Consider the following 15,169-nt stretch of genomic DNA (forward strand, 5'->3'; position numbering starts at 1 on the left):
GGTGACATATGTTCCTGTCAGGTCTCTCAGGTCTTCAAACAGTAATCTACTGGTGATTCCTAAAACCCGGTTAAAGATTGGCGAGGGTGCTTTTAGCCACTATGGCCCAAAGCTTTGGAACTCTCTTCCTGAGGAGCTAAGAGGCATTACATCCCTGTACAGCTTCAAGAGTAATCTTAAAACCTTCCTGTTTAGATCTGCTTTTAGTTAAGAAACTTTTGTCTGTTCTATCTTTTTCATTTTATCTTTTTCAGTTTATTTCATTATTTTATTTTGTTTCCTTCTATCTTTATTTCTTTTAATGTGTTTTGCTTATCTTTGTTTTCTTTTTATTTATTCTGTAAAGCACTTTGAGTTGCATGTATGTATGAAAGGTGCTATACAAATAAAGATTATTATTATTATTATTATTAACTTGTTATACTAGAGTGTTGATGTTTTGTAAAAGACTTTTATGCAACACCAATGCAATTTCCTGGAGTGTTAGATTTCTTGTAGCATGCACAGTGGGACCAAAAAGTATCTGGACATTTTTTGCTTAACATTATTACTTCAGTATTTTGGAGAATAAAGTGACAAACCAAGCGCAATTTATTTTAAACAGACAATTCCAAGCTATTTTTTGCAAATTCTTTCAAAATGCAGCTGGAGGTTTTTTTTCTCAAATTGTTGAACACTTTCTTTCCAGAATGTCTTTACACATTTCTGAGTTAGAAAAACAGCCATGCCTCTGTGCTTCACTATTAGTGCAGTCTGGCTGGCTAGTTCTTCTCCAAGCTTTCTCCACATAAATAGTCAGCATCCAAACAGTTTTTATGGCCACTGTATGTACCATTATATGTAATGTGGGTAATGCTTTATTGTGAGTGTCTTTTGTAGGTGATTAATGACCTTTTAACAGTAACAGTAACGCAACAACAACATATCAGTGATATATTGCAATAGAGAATCATCTGAACACACTGAAGTAAATAATTTGAAGATGTACTGTTGATACATTACTTACATTAAGTAGATGTACTACTGATATGAATGAATTAGACTTTATATGCTACTTCCATTACACCAAACCTAACCTTTCCCAAAACCTAACCTGAACCCTCACCCTGACCCTAATCCTGATCCTAACCTTAACCTCAACCATGAAACCCAATCCTAACCCTGGCCCTAATCTTAACCCAAACCTTAACCTCAACTATAAAACCTAATCCTAACCCTCATCCTGGCTCTAATCCTGACCTTAACCAAAACCTAATCCAGTTAAGATCCAGTTAAAGAATGGTTGTTGAGGGTGTTGAGAAGGTCTGTATTAAATCTATTTTCATGTTCAATGATCTCTTATGCCAACATTTACAGATATGAACCTGGACACCACATAAAATGAAAAACAACTAAATTCAGCAGGTTCTAAAGCAATTTTATGGATATTAAGTTTGATAATCTACTGAATGTATTTAATGCTGCTACATCATTGATTTGTTGTTGATATGTTACTGAGAGTCTGTTGAGTGTTTATTTAATCTAAAAAGGGCCGCTCAAAATAGTGTCACTGCATTTTGACTACTTAATGACCTCACAATTTAGTGGATGCCATAGCATTTAACAGGAACAATGAAAACTGGCCAAAAATGTATCATGTTCAGAACATCTTTCTTTACCACAGCTATTCCTTACTAAAACGTATCTGTACAGACAAAATAGACTTAGACTTTCTTATTTGAACAAGCCAACAACTACAAAATGATGTCAGAGGTCAGTCGGGTAATAGAACACTGATGATCAGCTTCTCTATATCTATTTATGTGGTGCTCATTAGGCCAAAAGGCAAAAACAGATCCTAGGTCATCACTGAGGGCTATATAAACTGAAGGTATTCTCCTGATTCGCTCATATGGTTCATTGGGTGCAAATCTGTTCACTTCATTTAAAACAAATTTGTAAAAAGAAAGAAACAATGTGTCTGGTGACCACCAGTTGACCTAGTTTTTCCAGATTTTCAGCCCTGATGTTTTCCAGGTGTGTCCAATGGCTATTCATACAATGCATCCACTGGGGTTTCTGAGGTAATACAATTGACAGACTTTTGCATTTGAACAGAAGCCTAAGAATACTTAGTAGAAAGTAAACGTGTTTGTTCTGGCAACTGCAGAAACGATTTTCGGAATAAAGTCCAAGTTTGAAATGTTGGTGCTATGTGGATATAAACCTGGTTTTACAGGAAGACGCTTCAAAGATGATTTTTCAGATTTCTGCTGTGAGCTAGACAAAGGCACAGTATGTTTATGTCCGCATGTGTTCAGTATGGCAATCTCAGACTAGACCCTCTGTGTCTTTGCTGTTTATATGAATACCACTGGGATACATATAGTTCTACTAAAATAGAAGTTTCAAGCTCACGAAAATATAGTGAGGTAGAAGTATCCTCTTAATTTGGTGTTGGTGTTTGGATCTCAATTTAAAGTAAAGGTGAAAATTTTGTAAAATTGACTTTTACCAACGTGTATACGTGTCTTGCTGGGAGAGATTTACACCCATCATTTAAAGATATCCATGTATCCCTTCTATCACCATAGCCCTGTCTTTGTGAGGTATCTGATGAAGGTGATATAGGTAAACATGTCTTTGCTGATTGATTACATTTTGGTTAATTTGTATATAACTTGTTTAACTTGTTTCAATCCTCTGAGCAGTGGCCTATCATTCTAAACTAGATTTGATGAGGTATCCGTTGAAGGTGATGTAGACATCGACATCATCACTGTAGATGGCATTTTCACGCTCACGTTTGTAAAGCCGCACCCACACCTCATCTCCTAGTTTGAGGGGCAGCAGGATGCTCTGGCTCTGCATGATGGAGCGATCACTAGGCTGAGCATAAATAATGGCCTGCGCTTCCTCGTTCTGCATGATGTGCAGGTAGGTCTCCTTGAAGTTCCATGTGTGGATGTTCACGTTGAAGAAATAGACGCCTGGCACGCGGCAGTGGAACTTTCCGGTGAACATGTCAAAGTGTTCCGGGATGTTGACGAAGACAGTGTCAAAAATAAGGGCCTGGTAATAGTCGGCGCTGTGGAGGGCCTTACGACGTCCCAATGAAAACGCTGAGTGCTCTGACTTGCAGGGGTCACCTGGAACTCCAGCTTGGCCCTTTGAGCCTTTTGGGCCCTCGTGGCCCCGGGGTCCTGGAGGACCCTCTAAGCCGGGCTTACCTGGAGTCCCCTTATCACCCTTGTCACCTTTATCACCTGTGGGGAAGAGAAAATTGATAATTAATTCCAGAAAAAATGGATAATTATTTGTATTTTTATTTTATTTTTTTTTGCATAGCAGGAAAAAACACATTTGGATCTGACCCTTTATGAAGGCTGTGTGTAGTTACATGTGGTATTTTTCAATTTTCAAGTGAAAACAAGTAAACACAACCTATGCATCACACTTTTAAATATACAAAACTTTTTGCATCTGTTCATGCACAGTCACTTTATATTTGATTAACCTTAAAATAGGAGAAAAAACACAAAAGTAATTGTACCATGTGCAAGGATTTTAGTTGTAAAGTCTCAGAACTTAACTCTTTAGGCTATATTTGACTCATTAGAGCTCATTAGGCAGGTCAAGAATTGTCATGAGGTATGGTCAAATGATGACAATTCCAGAGTGTAATAAATTCACTGACTATTCAAATGCTGGCTGAGTATCTGACCATAGAGCTGCTCTAGGCTGGACATTTTTGGGTGGTGGACCACTCTCAACATAGACTCGGCCCTCTTACTCAAGTATACATATGCACACACATACAGAAAACGGTACTGATTGCACTCTAAGCCACATCCCCATGTCTTTTGCCAGGCTTTCACATGAACACACAAACACATGTCACTGTAATGTCTTCAGTGGTTCAGAACCCAAAGCATAAATAACTTAAATGGGACGCTTTAAATTGCGGAAAGCAGCTGAAAACACACATCATCCCTCCAGGACTCACCAGCAAAGTCTGCCAGTTCTGTATCCCAGCGTCCCCATAAATGTACTGGAGAGATTTGAGGGGAGAAAATTTGATGCTTCAAATGCTAACCAGCTCTAGTGCCAGTTTGAGGTGATTTACAGGAATAGTGTAGCAAAATATTAAAGTTACACAACTTCCCTTCTTTCCTCAAATGTCGTCGATTAGCCAAGACAGGTTTGGTGTCCGAAGTTTTCCTCAGATCAAGAGGTTAATGTGACGACCAGGCTAATGTAGGTAACACATAATGGAAGCCAATAACACTAAACTAAGCAGAAAACTGAGGAAAACACATGGCTAAATCATTATAAACACATCTGAAACAATGTTAAATGATTGCAAATGGACATGCTTATGTGGTTTCTTAGCCTAAATGCCATACTGTTGTCACGATTGGCCCCCCCAGTCCTTCATGTACTTTTGTTTCATTTTGGTCTTGTCCATGTGCTTTCTTTGTTTTGAATCGTCCCTGTCCTGCCCCCTTGCACCTCTGTATTGTTAACCTTCGTTGTTTCCCTGCATTTAAACCCTGTGTTTTCCCATGTGAATTTGCTGGTCTTTGTATTGTATTCTTGTGCTGTTTGGTCTAAGTTTGTTATTTGTTTCCTCCGTCGTTTGTTTATACCTCTGACAGAGGTATAAAGCCCCAGCATTGGGTCATGGAGCATGTAGAATTGCATTATCGGGAGTGAATGAGCTCCATCCAGTATCATTGGGATGAGCTGGAGTGGCATGATCTTGATGCTCTTGTGGCTGAATGCAATCAAGTCCTTACAGCAATGCTCCAACATCTACTGTAATGTAAAGCTTTTACTGAAGCCAATTGGGGTGAATCTCCCTTTTAATATTATTTATTTCAGAAGAAACATTGGTTGGTGAGCAATGACATTACCCTAATGGCTCCAGTACAAAACTAAAGAAGCAAACAATCACTTTAATTAGACTTAACAATTATTGAGAGAATTCTCTAGTCTTTTCTAAGGGTGGACTTATAGGGTGCTAGATGAATCTAAATTACACTTGAATTGCATAATGTACAGCGTCTTGCAACTCATTTGAAACTCTGCTGCAAAAGCATCAGTGGAACAAGTTTCTGATCAAAGCATCTCATGATAACATTGAAATACTATCAATAACTACTATGAAATGATTAATAGTGAGTGAACAAGAACACAAAACAGAAGAGAGTTCATAGGGTGATGGAAACCCCCCCAACAACTAACTGATTCAAGGTTGGTAGTTTTTTTTATCTTATTAGTTTCCTGAGTCATAATAACAGACATGAGCTTCTTAAAGCTATTGCTTATCTTTAAGGTAAACTGGCCAGCAAATGCTAACAGCTGTTTAAACTGCTTGTTCCAGCTATTTTTCTTTTTGTGATTTTTAGCCAGATTCATTTTTCAATTTCTTAATACTCTATACTTTTACACAAAATACAGATTAATCTGGGATCCAATATATTTAAATTATTGAAGAAAACAGAGACCCAGATGCATCCATCCATTTTCTAAGCCGCTTCTCCGTCAGGGTCGCGGGGGGGTGCTGGAGCCTATCCCAGCAGTCTTCGGGCAGAAGGCAGGATACACCCTGGACAGGTCACCAGTCCATCGCAGGGCAGACAGACAGACACAGACAGTCACTCACATACTCACACCTAAGGGCAATTTAGCACGTCCAATTGGCCTGACTGCATGTCTTTGGACTGTGGGAGGAAACCGGAGAACCCACACAGACACGGAGAGAACATGCAAACTCCACACAGAGAGGACCCTGATCACCTGGCCGGGGAATCGAACCCAGGCCCTCCTTGCTGTGAGGCGACAGCGCTACCCGCCACTCTACCGTGCCAACTCAGATGCAGTCTGCCATAAACTTGTTGTGCTTTTAGGACAGGTTAACACATTAAATTAAATAGGCTTTAACTTTAATGGCTACTTCAGCACTAATTTTTAAGGAATAAAACCTAAAATATGTAGTATGCTAGATAGATAGAATCCTAGATAGATAGACAAAAACACACACTATATGGACAAATGTTTTGGGACACCTACACTTTATAAATCCACAGGCATTCATATAGAGTTGGTCTCACCTTTGCTGCTAAAACAGCTTCCACTCTTCTGGGAAGCTTTCTAAAAGATTTTGGAGTGAGTCTGTGGAAATTTTTGTCCATTCATCCAAGAAAAGCATTTGTGAGACAGTCTCTGTTCTAGTTCATCCCAAAGGTGTTTGATGGGGTTGAGGTCAGGGCTCTGTGTGGGCCAATCGAGTTCTTCCACACTAAATTCACCCAACTATGCCTTTATGCACCTTGCTTTGCATAGTCATGCTTGAGCAGAAAAGGATCTTCTCCAAATTGTGCCCAGAAAGTTGGAAGCGTATAATTGTCCAGAATGTCTTGGTGAAGCATTTCCCTTCACTGGAACTAAGGGGTCTAGGCCAACCCCTGAAAAACAACCCCATGTCATTACCCCTCTTCCACCAAACTTTACAAGTGGCACAGGGCAACTAGGCCGGTAACGTTCTCCTGGCATTCACCAAACCCAGACTCGTCCACCAGACTGTCTGCTCCAGACTCCAGTAGTGGTGTGCTTGGTGAAGTAAGGCTGCTTGGCCCATGGAAATCCATGCCATGAAGCTCCCGGTGCACAGTTTTTATGCTGATGTTAATGCCAGAAGAGGTTTGGAGCTTTGCAGTTATTGAGTCAGCAGATCATTGATGACTTGTATGCACTATGCTCCTCAGCACTCGGTGCCCTGCTCTGTAACTTTACATGGTCTGCCACTTCATGAGTTGCTGTGGTTCCTAATTGCTTCCACTTTTCAGTCATACCACTCACAGTTGATCGTGGAATATCTAAGAGGGAAGAAATTTTGCGAACTGAGACTCAAATTCAGTGAGCTCTTTAGAATGACCCATTCAACAATGTTTGTACAACAAACAACAACTGTTTGTAAGGGAAACTGTATGGGTAAGCTGATTTTATACATCTATGGCAATGGGACTTAATGTAACCCCTAAATGATTAAGAGGTGTGTCCCAATAATTTTTGTCCATATTCTGTATACAGAAAAAAATATGAGATGTTAATCTGGTAGACTAGTGGAATAATCAAATGTTTTGCTTACTACTTTGATTGTTTATGAATTGCTTCATGTAGCAGTTAAGTTGCACAGAATTTATTATGCAGGCAACTCAAAACTAATTTCATGAAAGTTTCATCACACAGCATAAAGTGAAACATTCTTGAGTTACCAAAACAAGAAATTCAAAAGCACTAGGTCAATAAAAGGGGACCCCATCAGCTCACTGCATGTGTATATCATTTGCAAGTGAAGGTGCATTGTGCTGAGGCACAGTAGAAACTCACAATGCTCAATACTTAAAGGAGAGAAATGGAAAGAGCACCTTTAAGGATAGTCATGTTGATGTATGTGTGCACCTCAGGCACAGTCCGCATGGGGTCCTCTGCTGGTGGGAGGTCATCACAGCAGCGGCTGCAGGGCGGCTGGGGCACAGACAGTGCCAGCGGCAGGAGGAAGAGTACAAGGGGCAAGAGGAACCCAAACATGACTGAACCTGCGGAAACAGTAGCCCTGTTACAAATAAAGATATTAGCGCTGTTACAAAGCACTGGCCTGAAGGTAGCATTGATTTTGGAATCCTAGAAATGACAATAGTTCAGCATTTTAGTGTTTCTGTAAGGGACATTACACAAGTAAGTTGTCAACTATACAGGTCTGATTCCATTTGAGCACAATATCCCACTCAATAGACAGAAGAAAGCAAGACTGGAGAAGCAAAGTAAAGTCCCAGCTAACACAACAAAGCCATCTGTAGTTTAAAAAATCACAAAAAACAATCCAAAGTTGCAAAGTAGGACTGAAAATGAATAGAATTGATTGCCTTGATTGACCACACATTCTCTTTTGAACAGGACGTTGGATTTTGTGGCACAGCCTGTAAGAATTTTAGTAGTAGTGTATAATAAATGTAGTTTTAGTTTATTTTATGCAAACTAATTTTTATTGTCAGCTCTGTTTTTTAATGGAAAGGAGATTTTGTTGATAATAAAATGTATTTCCTTTATTACTGTCATGAACTACCCTGTTGTGGGCCTGCTTGGTAGTACACATAGCTTGACCATGTGCTTTCGTTTTCCTTTTCTGCTCCACCCTGGCCTCACCTACTCCTCCGCTACACACATCTGCAACTACACACATCTGCAACTACCTGGGACTCTCCCTGGCTCCACCCACTTGTACCTCTGCAAGTCATCTTTTTACCAACTTGTACACTTGTATTGCTGGAAGAGATTCATTTAGAGACATCATTTGAAAAAATACTCATGTGTCCTTTTTAACAGTCATTTTATGCTTCTTAATGTGATGTCAGGGCAGCTAAAGGGCCTACAGTAGATGAGCACACACACTGGCCTGCAATCAGGGCATGATTTTGTCACAAACCACTCAGACTAATGCTCTGCAGTGTGAGGGTGAGTTTGTAAAATTCAGGGTAAGACATAAAGAGCAGGAGATTTGGCTTCAGCGTGTCTGTCTGCAAACTGAAGCCATAAAGCCACTCAGTAAAAACATCAGTGCTTTCTCTCTAAAGCTGGTATCAAATTCCATCAGAGCACTATTAGAGGATCTATGTGTTAGTGATGAGTGAATAAGAGACAAAGAGAGAGAGAGAGAGAGAGAGAGAGAGGAATGCAAGGGAGATGAGCATGAGATATCAGGTTTTCATGGAGCGTATGCTGTTTTCAGTGCTGCAGTCCAAATCATCCACATCACTGAGCCAGGACTTTCATCACTGACATACCAGTGTCTCTCTCTCTCTCCCTGTTTCTCTCTCTCTCTCTCTCTCTCTCTCTCTCTCTCTCTCTCTGAGTGCTGGATCTGAAATACTGCTTCGATGCTGAGGAATGAACACAATAGAATCTCCGCAGCTTAGCAGCTCTGCTAAGACTACAAAAACCAACAGTTTCCAAAATAAACATGAATAAATCCCAACCTGGAGTTTTATTTGTGCTGAAGCTGGAGTGGCAATAGTTTATACTGTATAACTGCTGAATATCACTATGAGCTTCATGATAAGACTCAATGGACATCACTTGACTACATGTACAGTTTCTTTTAGGTTGTTGGATTTAGCACTACAAGACTGAACAATAAACGAAATCAACAAAACAATAACAAATGATAATGACAATACATAGCAATATAAAAATGATCTAAAATAAAATAAACATGTATAACAACTAAACAAAGAAACTATACAATTTTTATTTTGTTGATTACTTTGTTTTATATACCTTACATTATTTTATATTGCTTCCATATTTTAATGACATGCAATGCACAGTATGTATATATGTATATATTCATTTATGTTTGAACTCAGTTTATTCATTGTGGAAGCAGTCAAACACAATATTTAATATATGATTTAGAACCTGGTGGTAAAATTGCTGAAAGTTAATAAAATAGCATGCACTAAATGAAGGTGTAAATAAATGAATAAAATGAATTTTTAATGCAAAAAATTGTTTCTGTAGTCTTCTGTGGTGTGTACAATTTAGGTTTTCTGACATTCTTGCACGGCCATTGTTTATTTTACGTTCATACTGTTTCATTATGTTTAATTTGCTAAATAAATGTACTCATTATGCCCTTTAAGTAGCTTAGATTACCTGCTGTTATGTGTCCAAATGCACTCTTAGGCCTCCTGGATGCACAAATTTTAATTGGTTGAACATTTTTTATGCACTTTGAAAATGAATGATCTTAAATCTAGTCTACATATGTGATATTTCTTATTTTGAGATTCTTATGAGATTATAATAAGATTATTTAACCCTTTAAAACTGGCGGAGGGAATGTTTAAAGCATCACTTCTCCTTGTGGTGTAAGCTAGAGTGATGTGGTTTTTCCCTCTTGGAAAGGAAGAAATAGTGTAAAAATGCAAGCACAAGTTTATCACTAGGGGCAGACCCCCAGCTTTCGCCTTGTAAAGCAAGTCCCCCAAAGTGAGCGACTTAGCCATAAGAGAACCATTGGAGAGAAGCTCTTCATGCACTTATTATTCATTTCTGACTGATTTAGTCTAAAGATGAAGGGACGCATCAGTTTTAGATCACCTTTTGGCCTTGTCCTCTTCTAGAGAGACTGTCTGTCATTTGATCCACAGGCTTGTCAACCACTTTACAGCTTCAAATAAAGGTGATAAAGCTGCGACTCGAAACAGCGGGTCCAGTTCATGCAAACCTTTTCCAGTGACTGTGGCATGATGCCAATTCAATTGTCTTGTACACAGATCAATTTCCATCAGCCGTGACATGTCATGTGACATATAGTCCACATTCTGCATTTGACTGACTTTTGATAGCTAGCCAGCCAATCGGAGTACATAATTTAGAGGTGTGAATGTTAAAGTCAAAGAATGCCCATGTGCAGCGCTGGAAAACTGATTTTCCATGAAAATCTTTCATTACTTAGTAATTATCCCTTAATTACCTTGCTCATGCTAGTCTTCACACAGTTGTGTCATCACTCAACAATAGGGAATAGTCCTTTAGCACCATGATCATGATAAAACATTACATAAGGTGAAAGAAAAAGGTCTCCCCGCCTCCGAAATCCCAGTTCATCCCTAGCCGACTAAAATCATGCTTGCGCTTAAAACACAAAAAAAGTATTTAGTTAAAATACACCCCGGTTTGAGAACAGACTCCAACATCAAATAAACACCAGAGTTTATAACCCAAATACCATGTGAAAACATATGCTCTTTTCTTTAGTGCTGATGTTTATTTGATATTGCAATGTGTTCTCAAATAGAGGAACAGCAGAAGTAAACACAGTGATACGTCTGGAAAAAGTACCACAGAAAAGTGTTTAAATCTAAACATTTAGATTTACTGTGGAATTCTATTATGTTTCAGTGAAAACAGAAGAACACACACAGTCACAAAAAGAAAGAAAACCAGGCCAAATGTTTCTACTGTCCAGTCCACTTTAAAAGCCTTTTACACAGGAGGAAAGAGAGTTGTAGAAGGATGTGTGGACACAGCCTGAAACTTTTTAACCTTAATTTTAAAAAGTTGGTCATGGTCAATGGGCGGTCATGGGTTGGAGTTTAGGGAACCGGCCTTGTGACCGGAAGCTCACTAGTGTGTATGCGGTGTTTCACTTCATGGATGGGTTAAATGTGGAGGTCAAATTCCCCCATTGTGGGACTAATAAGGGTCACTTAATCTTTCACTGCAGTGACAAATATGTTGTGTGGTCTAGGCTAAAGCTGTGTCAATGAGGTCTTCTCCATTGTAAGTATTAACTGTTTGTTCACTAATGAATTAAATGTTAATTAATTGCAAACTTAGTTATATGCATACTCAGAATCAGGAATATGCACAGGTAGTAATTATCTGAATTCACATTGGCCAAACATGTGGTAGTAAATACAGTAGCACTAATTATACAGTAAATAACAATACAGTTTACAATAACAGTGTTTTCATAACTTACACAAACACTATCAGAAGAATAGATCATTCTGAAGACCTCAGGGACAGAGCAAGGCACTGTCATATGATGACACCATTGCCACAAATCAGTTAATGAAATTCTGGCCCTACTAGATCTGCCTAGGTCAAGTGGATGCATCTAGCAACATTAGCTCAGCCATAAAACAGTAGACATTGCAAACTCACAGAGCAGGGCCACCAAATGCTGAAGCATGTGGCATGCAAAAATTGCCTATCCTCTGTTGCATCAGAGTTCCAAACTGCCTCTGGAAGCTACAACAACTTTTTCAAGAGCCTTAATGAAAAAGGGTTTTCAGGAAAAGTAGCTTTACACAAGCCTAAAATCAACACATGCAATGCCAAACATCTGCTGGAGTTGCGTAAAACATGCTGCCTCTAGACTGTGGAGTAGTAGAAACATGTTCTCTGGTCCCTATCTGGGAGTCTGATGGATGAATCTGTGTTTGACAGATGCCATGTGAACGCAGCCTCCTGGAATGCATAATGCCAACAGTAAAGTTTGGTGGAGGAGGGATAATGACCTGGGGCTGTTTCAGGGTTTGGGCTTGCCCCCTACTCTTACAGTTAATGTTAATGCTAGAGCATGCAAAGACATTTTGGACAATTATGAGCTTCAAACTTTGAGAGAACAGTTTGGGGAAGACCCTTTCCCGGACCCTGTGCACAATGTGAGTTCCATAGTGGGGCACATTTTGTGTGGAGGAACTGCACAGAGCCTTGACCTCAATCCCACTGAACACTTTTGGGATGAATTGAAATGTTAATTGTGAGCCAGACCTTCCTGTTCAACATCAGTGCCTGACCTCACAAATGGTCTTTTAACTGAATGGGCACAAATTCCCACAGACACACTCCAAAGACTTAGGAAAGCCTTTCCAGACAATTGGATTATTGCCCAAAAAGTCCACATTAATTCCCATGGTTTTGGAATGGGATGTCCAACAAATGCATGATACTTTTGGTCATATAGTGTATAAATGGTTAATAAGTCATAATTGTTAATTATCATTAATAAATTGTTAGATAATGATGACATTGCTATTTCATTGAGCTTGTTTTGACCTGAAATTGTTATTCTGAAAATATAATTTGTATGGAGTTAGAAAATTAATACAAAACAGAGGCATTTTCCCTAGTGGTCTCAGATGTTGGACCCAGCTGTATGTTAGTCTTTGACTAGTAGCTATTGATAGATCATAAAGAAGGCTTGAATGATTCAAATGATCCAAGATTTAGTGGAGTTGTGAAAGGGTTAAAATGTTTTATCCCCTCTTGCTGATCCCTCTCTCTAATCCTCCTCAGTGTGCACTGTTTTATGTCTTGAATGCTGATGAGAACCAGTTGTCTACACGTGTATACAATAGTGTATGGGGTTATGTAATGAATGGAAAAACGGATACATGCACAGAAATAAAAGGACCACCACTTTTCCTGCCATGTGACATAAAATCCCAACAGCAACTCTAAACAATGTTTTTTCTTTATGCTCCTTTTATACTAAGTAAAGGAATTCCCATTGAGTGTAGACTTGATTTTATGATGTAAATGTGGCTACACTGAATGAAACCACAGGCTCACTTGAGTTCCTGTCCCTCCACAGTAAGGATTTATTTCACTAGAAAGATTGAGGGGCTGGACTGGGTAAGCTCGGGCCAAGCTTGTGTTAGCCAAGGTTTCTCTGCTGTGTGTGTGTGTGTTTGATGGATTCCTGGATGAAACCTCTGTTGAACACATGCTAAACATTTAAAGCATGTTGCGGTCATTCAGTCTGAGGGAGATTCCTGCTGTTCAGACAGCACTAGTAGGAGTACTTAAGTGACTTTTAGAAAAAGGAACAATCTGCCTAGACAAACAATACAGTCCATTATGTGTTTTTGAACATTTGATTATATAGTAACATGATTAGTGGACTAGTGGACTGTGGGAATGGACTACAGGCCTTTAGTTCTCATATTAGAAAATATACAGAATCAAGAATGTGAAAAGGGTTAATAAGCTGAGACTGATGCCAATCCAATATGTAAACACAAACCAGAATATAAGCTCATAAACTAAGCCCAAAACCCTCACATACACACAAACATATACTTAAACAAATGCAATCAAAACCGAAAGTCAAAGCCAAGCCCAAATCAAAACTTTAATACAAAAATTTCAACTACAATTCAAATCCAACCAGCCACCCAAACTCAAACAGGAATACAATCTCAAATCCAAACCCAAGTGCAAACCCAGACCTGAATGCAAACCAAAAATCAAACCGGAACACAGACTCAAATTTAAACGTGAATGCAAATTGAAACCTAAACACCAAACAAAACACATATTTAAACTCACGCCTGAATGCAAACCCAAACCTGAACGCAAAGTCAAAGCCAAGCAGCAACCAAAACTCCAACTCAAAAGGAAATCCGAAAGTAAAGTCAAACTAGAATGCAAACCCAAATCCAAACCCAAGTGCAAACCCAGACCTGAATGCAAACCAAAACTCAACACAAATTCAAATACAATCCAAACCTGAATGCAACCCCAACCTAAACACAAGCGCAAAATACAGACTCAAACCCCAACCAGAATGCAAAGCCAGAGTCAAAGTCAAGCAGCAACCAAAATCAAAAAGTAACTCAAACTACAATACAAATACCATGAAACATCAAACTAGAATGCAAACCCAAATCCAAACCCAAATCCAAACCCAAATGCAAACACAAGACTGAATGCAAACCCAAAAACAAATCCGAACTCAAACTTAAACTCAAACCCAAACTTGAATGCAAACACAAACTGAAACCCAAACACGAACAGAAATCAGACCCCAAACGTCATCCTAAATGTAAAATTGATCTCAAATGCCTTCAGACACTGACACAATACTGTAATGTGAGAAGTTCCTAATCACAGCATAGCAACACTGTAATTAGGTTGTATATCACTTGCTGTTGTGAACCTGTCAGTAGACCAACAGATGCAAGTGACTGTGTGCACATGTGTGCTTGTATGTTTGTAGTTGAACTTACCGTGGCTCTTGTTGCTGAGTTTGCAGCTGCAGTTGTGTCCTCAGCTTATAGGGAGGGAGAAAAGAGAGAGAGGGGAAGGAAAAATGCCTTAGTCAGCCTCTTTTCCCTCCCTCTTTCACTCTCTCACTCCTGCTCCCTCTCCAACTCCCTGCCCCCCTCCCTCTCTCTCAAATTCTTACACTGGGTGTACATGGTGAAACAGGTTGCAAATAATTTCCATACAACTTGACAGCTAACAGCTACATGAAGGTATCCAACTTTAATCAAAGGCACAAGTATGGCATGATGCCACAAATCAGTATCCAAAGGGCCCTGACAGACATCCCGGTACTGCTGAGTACTGAAAATTCTTTAATCATTGCCTGTTATCATTACTTTGGATGGAAATGATATCATAAAGAATTATTAAAATGATTTTAGAACATAATGTAATTATGTAATGTCTGAGGCAATGTCTGAGTCTGGCTGGCTCATTGATGCATGGAGACATCAAAAGAGTAAAACTTTAACTCGCGTGGAAATGGTCATGTTTTACTAGGGGATCCCTAACAAACACAATTACAAACCCAAATGCAAATACTTACAGGTGGGCATATTAC

General features: G+C 39.2%; 1 protein-coding gene across 1 annotated transcript; it reads right to left on the reverse strand.

Annotated features, from left to right (window-relative positions):
- Positions 1-387: 387 nt before the first annotated feature.
- On the reverse strand, positions 388-14,610 carry c1qtnf6a (C1q and TNF related 6a). Its single transcript, XM_017708065.2, has 3 exons — positions 14,571-14,610; positions 7,413-7,583; positions 388-3,245 (listed from the first exon to the last, which is right to left on the reverse strand). Exons 2-3 carry the CDS (start codon positions 7,573-7,575, stop codon positions 2,698-2,700), a joined length of 711 nt encoding a protein of 236 aa, XP_017563554.1. The 5' UTR covers positions 7,576-7,583; positions 14,571-14,610; the 3' UTR covers positions 388-2,697.
- Between the last annotated feature and the right edge of the window lie 559 nt (positions 14,611-15,169).

The sequence above is a fragment of the Pygocentrus nattereri genome, chromosome 1, assembly GCF_015220715.1.
Source record: "Pygocentrus nattereri isolate fPygNat1 chromosome 1, fPygNat1.pri, whole genome shotgun sequence".
NCBI classification, from domain to species: Eukaryota; Metazoa; Chordata; class Actinopteri; order Characiformes; family Serrasalmidae; genus Pygocentrus; species Pygocentrus nattereri.

What these genes read in the sequence shown, in the direction of transcription:
- c1qtnf6a (XM_017708065.2), bottom strand. Translation starts at nt 7,575, where the DNA reads ATGTTTGGGTTCCTCTTGCCCCTTGTACTCTTCCTCCTGCCGCTGGCA. An exon ending in CAACATGACTATCCTTAAAG is followed by an intron (nt 3,246 to 7,412) that starts GTGCTCTTTCCA and finishes TCTTCCCCACAG; the next exon opens with GTGATAAAGGTGACAAGGGT.